Source organism: Pelophylax lessonae (genome assembly GCF_965119305.1).
Source record: "Pelophylax lessonae genome assembly, chromosome: 4".
Lineage (NCBI taxonomy): Eukaryota > Metazoa > Chordata > Amphibia > Anura > Ranidae > Pelophylax > Pelophylax lessonae.
In genome coordinates, this window is record NC_138771.1 from 610,073,276 (window position 1) to 610,080,831 (window position 7,556).

At 44.2% G+C, this 7,556-nt stretch overlaps 1 protein-coding gene across 1 annotated transcript; it reads right to left on the bottom strand.

Annotated features, from left to right (window-relative positions):
* Positions 1-5,847: 5,847 nt before the first annotated feature.
* On the bottom strand, positions 5,848-6,905 carry LOC309553581 (uncharacterized protein). Its single transcript, XM_082254858.1, has one exon. The coding sequence runs from the start codon at positions 6,849-6,851 to the stop codon at positions 5,928-5,930; it is 924 nt and encodes a 307-aa protein (XP_082110984.1). The 5' UTR covers positions 6,852-6,905; the 3' UTR covers positions 5,848-5,927.
* Between the last annotated feature and the right edge of the window lie 651 nt (positions 6,906-7,556).

A 7,556-nucleotide genomic window follows, 5' to 3' on the forward strand; every position in this document is an offset into this window, starting at 1 on the left:
CAAGTTTGGCAGCGTAGCTCAGGGCAGAGTGGATGCCTTTGTATGTAAGTATTTTTAACAGTGGAGGGATTGGCATAGAGGGGTGGCAGACACTTTGCGTTTGGTAAGTTGAATCAAAATGAACACAGCATTCCCTTGAGCCTATTTTCTCAAGTAAATCAACCCCAGTAACTGCTCTCTCTTGTGTTCTTTGATGTTAAATAAGCTTTCAGTTCATGCTTTCAATGAATGCAAATCTTGAAACATTTCAGCAAAATGTTTATTAAAAAAGGTTACAAATTTTCTTATACAAATTTACGTGTTTGTGAAAAATGGGATTTTTGGCTTACCGTAAAATCCATTTCTCTGATGTTCATTAACGGACACAGCACCTGATTCTTCTCATTGGGTTATACTGCCCCCTACAGGAGTAGGACACTAGGCAGAAAAAATCTTGACTACGCCTATGGGCAGTCCCAGGGAATATACAGCTACTCTCAGCTATAGGCTCAGCTAAAGTGTGCACCGACAACCAGGTGGCCACCTTGCAAACCTGCGTCACTAGCGTTTAAAGACGGAAAGCCTAGGAGACACGAAGCGCCCTAGTAGAGTGCGCCTAAACAGGGAAAGGAGGAAGCTGACCATGGATGCAATAGGCCTGAACCACCGTTTGGATCCATCTGGAAATGGTCACAGAAGAAGCGGACAACCCTTTGCAAGGTCCGTCTATGAGCGCAAATAGACAATCTGTGTTCCTAAAAGACTCCGTAGCTGCCAGGTACACCCTAATTGCCTGGACCACATCCAAGACATGGAAGGCAATTTCCTTCAGATGTTTAGGCCTGGGACACAGGGAAGGCAACACAATGTCTTCATTCAAATTACAATCAGAAACCACTTTAGGAAGGAATGACAGACATAGGCAAAGCAACACCTTATCCTTGTGAAGCAATATAAGGTGAACGACAGGATAACGCCACCCTGCATGCAGAGGTGATAGCCTCCAAAGAAGGCCACCTTCTTGAGGCAGCGTAAGCAGGGAAACCTCCCGAATATTTTCAAAGAGAAGCTTCTGTAGAGTTGAAAGCACCACATTAAGAGGGCAGCAACGGAGAACGCACTGAAGGAACCAAATGTCAGACACCCTGAAGAAAAGGGAGTGTGTGTCCAAAGATGGTATTCAAGGCCAATTTTTGTTCGAACACTCCATTGAAGGAAGGTTAAGATCCAATCCACCAAGAAGTAGAGAGGATGAACCCTCAAGAGACTCACACCACAGAATGTATGCCTTCAACAAACCTCCACCTTTCAGCACCTGGTGTTTAACAGCAAAACTGTTAAAGCCAGCGACTGTAAAACAGGATGGAAAATTGGTCCTTGGGACAGCAGATTCTCCCTGAGAGGAAGTCCCCAAGAAGCATTGGTGACCAGCCATACCAGATCAGCATACCAAGACCGGTGAGGCCAGTTTGGAGCCACTAAAATGACCAGAATCCCTTCTGCCTAAAATTCTGCACAGGAGTCCTGGCAGAGGTTTGAGAGGGCTGGAACAAAGCAGCCAGCCCACCTTAGAATGACGGCTACTTACCGAGCCGCCATGACACTTCATGTGCCCCCTTGGTGATCGAGCTAGACCATGGCCGTGGCATTGTCCAAATTAGTTTGTACTGGACATGAAGACGAATGTCCAATGAGACAAACAAAAGTCTGATCACTCTGAGTTCCAGTTTACTAATCGGCAGTCTGGGCTCTGCCAGAGTCCAGACCCCCTGAGCCCGTCTGTGCTGAGGACGCCTCCCCATCTGGACAGGCTGGCATCACGGAGACAACTGTCCAGTACAGGAGGAGAAGGATTTTCCCTGTCTAAGTGCCAGAGAACAAAACCACCTCTAGAGACCATGGATTCTTGACCCATTTCATCAAAATCTCTTTAGCAGAGATCTTGTGTGGAACTGTGCAAACAGACCGCCACAAGGGTGGACAACATCAGGCCAAGCACACGCATGCAAGCCCAGAGGGATGACTGTCTGATGAACAACAGAAGCTGAATTGCCTCCTGCAATGTCTGGAGTTTTAACCGAAGAAGAAATACTCTGGCTGAGGTCGAGTCCAGAGTCAGACCCAGATAGACAATTTTTTGTGAACAGAACCAAAAGCAGACTCCTGAATGTTCAGGATTCCAGGAACTCCCTAAGAGTTCGCAGAGCAATCTCCAGTAGTCCATCAGAGCAGTCGGAGACTCCGCTCGCAGAAGATGATCATTCAGGTACCCTAGTACACCTGTGAAGACCCGAGGTGTGGAGGAGAGACCAAAGGTTAGCGCCACAAACTGATAATGCTCATTGCCCATGGCAAAACGGAGGAAGTTCTGGCGACCAACACATAAGAATGTGCGTCCTTGATGTCGATAGATGCAAGAAGAAATCCCCCTGATGTAGGGAAGCCACTGCACAAAGCAGCTTAGCGTCTCGTGGTACAGAATTGGATGTACCTTGACTTCCTTCCTGGGGACTGTAAAGGGGTTTGAGTATAAAAAACCCTTGAAAATGGAACCGGAACAAGCACCCCTTGCACTGCCTCAAAGAGACCCCATAAGATATCTGGGGACAAGTGCAGGTTGGAAGGGAAAAACCTTTCCGGAGGAGAAGAACAAACTCAAACTCTTAGCCTGACCGAATAACTTTGTGGACCCACTTGTCCTGTACCAGGGAGGTTTATGGATCGGGAAACCAGCAAAGACGTCCCCCAACACCAGGTACAGGTGAGTGCACCCCTTCATGCAGAGGCATTGTGGTCCGCAGGTCTGGGAGAACCCACTCATGGCTTACCAGACCAGGTCCTCCTGAAACTTCTGGTAAAGGCCCTGACTATTGATCCCTTGTCTTGAGATCCTGAGAGACGAAGAGGCCGCTTAGGAGCCGAGGTAAATGGGCCACGTCTACGATGGGGCTCCTTGCCCTTGGTAGCCTGCGGAAGAAGAGAACTCTTCCTCCCGTGAGACCCTTAATGATGTCATCCAAGGAAGCTCCAAACAGGCAATCCCCTACAAGAGGGAGATCAGATAAGGCCTTCTTAGAAGTCTAGTCCGCAGACCAGCATCACAGCCAGACAATACGCCTAGAAATCAAAGGAGCCGCATCCAAAGAGGCATCACAGACATACTGTAACCCCTGAATCAACCGGTCCGCCATCTTCGCAAAGACAGGGGGAAGCTATTCTCCCTCCAGGTCCTGGACTAAAAGCTTAGCCCACTGGGCCAGAGTTTGCGACATGAGGGCAATAGAAATTACCGGCCTAATTGCAGAACCAGCCACAGCGCACATGTGGCAGGCCAAAGCATCCACCCTATTAGCTGGACCTGTAAATGTCGGGGACTCCTCAACCGGGATGAAGTTAACTAAATTTGACCTGGAAACTGGCGAGTACACTACAGGTGGGACTGTCTTTTACGCAGTAAAACTCATAAGGATACCGCAAGAAAAAAAAACACCAATCCCATCGTTTTGTGACAAAGTTGTTTAGGTAAGCGGAAAGAGGAACACCCTCGCCGCTTTGGAGAGCCTGTGGATGCCAATGGGAACCGGTACCTCAGACGCGGCAACAGCTGCAACCTCCTTTTTTAAAGTTCGACGCACCAACACAAACAGTGTATCCACCAGCGCAATTGTACGGATCCTCAGCCCGGCAGAGGCACGTACTTGCAGATGGTAAAACATCTGCTCCCCCAGCCCAACAACTGCCGCAGGGAGCCCAGAGTACATCCCTGCCCTAGTCACCAACTAGAACCAACCCCCTCTTAAGAGCATGTGGCAAAGCCAGACAATCACCTCACCCGGATCCACAGTGACCGAAATTTTAGGGGGGCTGGGGGGAAAGGGAAGGGAATCCGGGGGTCCGACCATCCCAGGGAGGGGCCCACATCCACCCCAAAACCCTCCAGGAGTAGTGGGGGGACAGCTACTTACCACACCAGGAACAGGGTGGGCAACGCTCCGGACAGGACACCGCTCCATCGCAATGTGAGTACTGCCGGCCAGGAGGAAATACTGCGACTAAGGCCAAAGCCAGTTCCTATGCGTCCTCGCAAGACATTTAACTCGCAGGCCAACCCTCGTCCAGTGGGGCTATGTCGCAGCCGACCTAGAGTGGAGCTGCAGTCTGCACGCGCTCGCTGGCCGGACTGGGGGGACCCGAAGGATCTATTTTATCCAGTTCGTCGCCCAGTCTGGCACTTGATTGTAGATCTCACAGGAACAAAACAATAAAAAGAGGAAAAAAATTCCATTTAAAATTGAAAAATTGCCAGGACCAGAGATCCCAGCAAGGAACTAGGTCCTTACTCCTGACTAGGCAGAAAAAAACTGAGTGCCTATAGCTGAGAGTGGGTGTATACCCCCTGGGACTGCCCAAAGGGGTAGTCAAGCTTTTTCCAGCTTAGTGTCCTACTCCTGTAGGGGGCAGTATGACCCAATGTTTAAGAAGAACCAAGAGCTGTGTCCGTCAACGAAAAATAAATATATATTTTTTTTTTAACTAGCTTCTCCTCAAGAAGAGGATAATGATGCCTAAAAATGATATCTAAACTAAGAACACATATGTCTTCTTGCTTGTAAATATATAGTAAAAAGTAAGGGTACTATGCAGTGACAGACACAATTTGGTTATCCTTTCATTTTCATTGCTACTCCCACTATTGAAGGGAAAACAGTTGTTTTTTTACTGAATCAGTCTCATTCCCTCTTTGATAAGCTGATACCAGACCTGGCTCTTCACTCCTCCCTCTGCACGTCCTCATTGAAATTGCTTGTAATCATTCAAAGCCAAATTTGCATACCTGTAGAGTGACTTACAGCAGTTCAGTGCTCTGATGATGGATCATGCCTTCATGTTTGACCTCCTTCTATCGTATATGGCAGGGGTGGGCAACCTCCAGTTGTTGCAAAAATACTAATCATGCCTTCGAGAGCAACTGTCAGTCTTCTCATCATGCCTCTTCCTCTGGGAGTCAATGCTTGTAGCTGTCATGTTGCAATGCCTCATGAGACATATAATTCTACAACTGCTTAAGGGCCGCAGTTGTCCACCATTGGTCAATGGTATAAAACAAGTAAATATACAGGCATGATTTGACTACTAGACATGCGTTTCATTTTTCAGATGAAAATGTAGTTTTCGGAGGTTCAGAATATCGGAGGTTATGTGAATATCAACAAATCTGAAAAAAGTATAACTAAACAAAATAACAAATTTGAATTCAGAAAATTTAAAAATGAAATGGAAACCTATTGCAATAAATACAGTAAGGTATAAAAGTGAAATAAGAGAATAAGAATAGAATAGACTAGAATAGCATAGAACGAATATAGTGGTCCTCCAAAATTCATATAGATTTGAAAATACTGATTATACTGATTTCTGAAAATGAATCATTCTAAAATAATGAATACTGTATGACTAAACATTGTTAACTTAACAAATGGATCTGAAACAAAACATATGTTTTCGTTGTGCATAGGTCTACCAGCTACTAAGCTACTACTACTACTCTGATACCCAACTTGGCCATGCATTCATGTTTATGCCTCAGAAAGCGAAGAGAGGTAGGATGTGCAGGTAGACAGCAGGTTAAATAATAAAAGCAATCAGAATGAGTTTAAAACCTGTCCAATCATCTATTTTGTGGTAGAATGGTTAGCCATTGTATGTCTGTGTGATTATTGGACATGTAATCAGGTGATGTGATCAGAGCACAATTGCTCAGCAGTCAGTTCAAATCTATGGCTACCTTCAAATTTGCCCTTTGAAGAGTTAGTCTAAATATGATAGCAATTTCTTTTACGAGAGAAGATTATTGAACTGTGAATATTTAAAGCACTGGACTTGTTTGAAGCTAGAAAAGTCTTTGTCTTCTGTCTCGTTAGTGTGAGCATTCCTTGCATGGTTCCAAATCACTTCTCATAGCCATAATACAAATATGGATATTCTCCTGTGTGAACCTTCTGGTGAGAGCTCAGCTTAACTTCGGTAACAAAATACCTATGGCATTTGGAGCACAAATACGAATTCTCCCCTGCTTGAACCAATTGGTAATTAATCAGACTTGCTATGTGCGAGAAGCCCTCTTCACATTGTGGACAAATAAAAGGCTTCTCTCTTGTATGAGTCATACAATGTTTTGTGAGGGCAGAATTTGTGGTAAAGGACTTTTCACATTCTAAACATCTAAATGGCTTCTCCCCTGTATGAGTCATACAATGTTTCGTGAGTGCAGAATTTGTTGTAAAGGACTTGCCACATTCAGGACATAAAAACGGTCTCAGCCCCGTGTGAATCCTCTGGTGATCTAAAAGTTCTTGCTTGCTTCTAAAAAATTTGTTACACTCAAGACACAGGTGTGGTTTCTCACCTGTATGAGTCTTTTGGTGTCTCATCAGATTTGATTTGGCTTTAAAACACATTTCACATTCCGAACATGGATATGGTTTCTCTCCTGTGTGAACTCTTTGGTGTCGAATAAGATTTATCTTTTGCGAGAAGCACTTGTCACATTCTGAACATCTAAATGGCTTTTCACCTGTGTGAGTTCTTAGATGACAAATGAGGTGTTCTTTATATACAAAAGACTTGTCACACTCAAAGCATGAAAATGGTTTTACTCCTATGTGACCTGCTTCGTGTCTAATTAACAATGTTTTACTAGAAAATCCTCTGTCACATTCAGAGCATGAAAATGGCTTCTCTCCTGTGTGTGTCCTCTGGTGAATTGCAAGCTGTGACTTATAAGCAAAAACTCTTTCACACTCAGGGCATGGATACGTCTTGTCTTCGATGTGACTCATCATTAAGTGCTGATGAAGACCAGTGTGGAACATTTTAGCAAGAATTCAGGTTGTTTTTCCACCTGTGAGAAAAATAAAGAAATATAAATATTGAGAGCAAATTATAGAATAACTTGTAACAGCAATAAAAGTGATCAGATTTTTTTAAAGAAAGTGTAAAAAAAAAAAATGTAAAGCGCACCATCCCCTGCCCTCGAACACAAAGGAAAATGCACATGTCAAGTCTCGCAAGCATACATAAACAGCGATCACACTGCACATGTGAGGTATTGCCATAAACGTCAGAGTGAGAGCAATAATTCTAGCACCAGACCTCCTCTGTAACTCTAAATTGGTAACCTGTAAGGCTTTTATTTTCAATTGTGTTTATTGGGTTTTCCAAAAAGGAGTATAACAACAAACATAACCGGACATTACAATATATTCGCAGTAGACATATTGATAGTACAACTTAAGCTATAATGATAAAGAGAAGATAGCTAATAGGTAGGGATCATATGGTAAACCTTTATAAATCTGAATGTTAAGCCCTCTCATATCTCTCTCAGTGGTTAGAGGGGCTTACAATAGCGAAAAGGGTCATAAAATAGACATATCTCCTCAAGATGGGGAAGAGACTCTATGAGCTGTGATGAGAAATGTACTTCTCTCTTATTTTTGTCTATTGCCTGCCTTCAGTTGTTATAGAGTTGATAAAAAAAATACAAATAAACCAGTAAACATATAAAACACGAGCAC

What these genes read in the sequence shown, in the direction of transcription:
- LOC309553581 (XM_082254858.1), bottom strand. Translation starts at nt 6,851, where the DNA reads ATGTTCCACACTGGTCTTCATCAGCACTTAATGATGAGTCACATCGAA.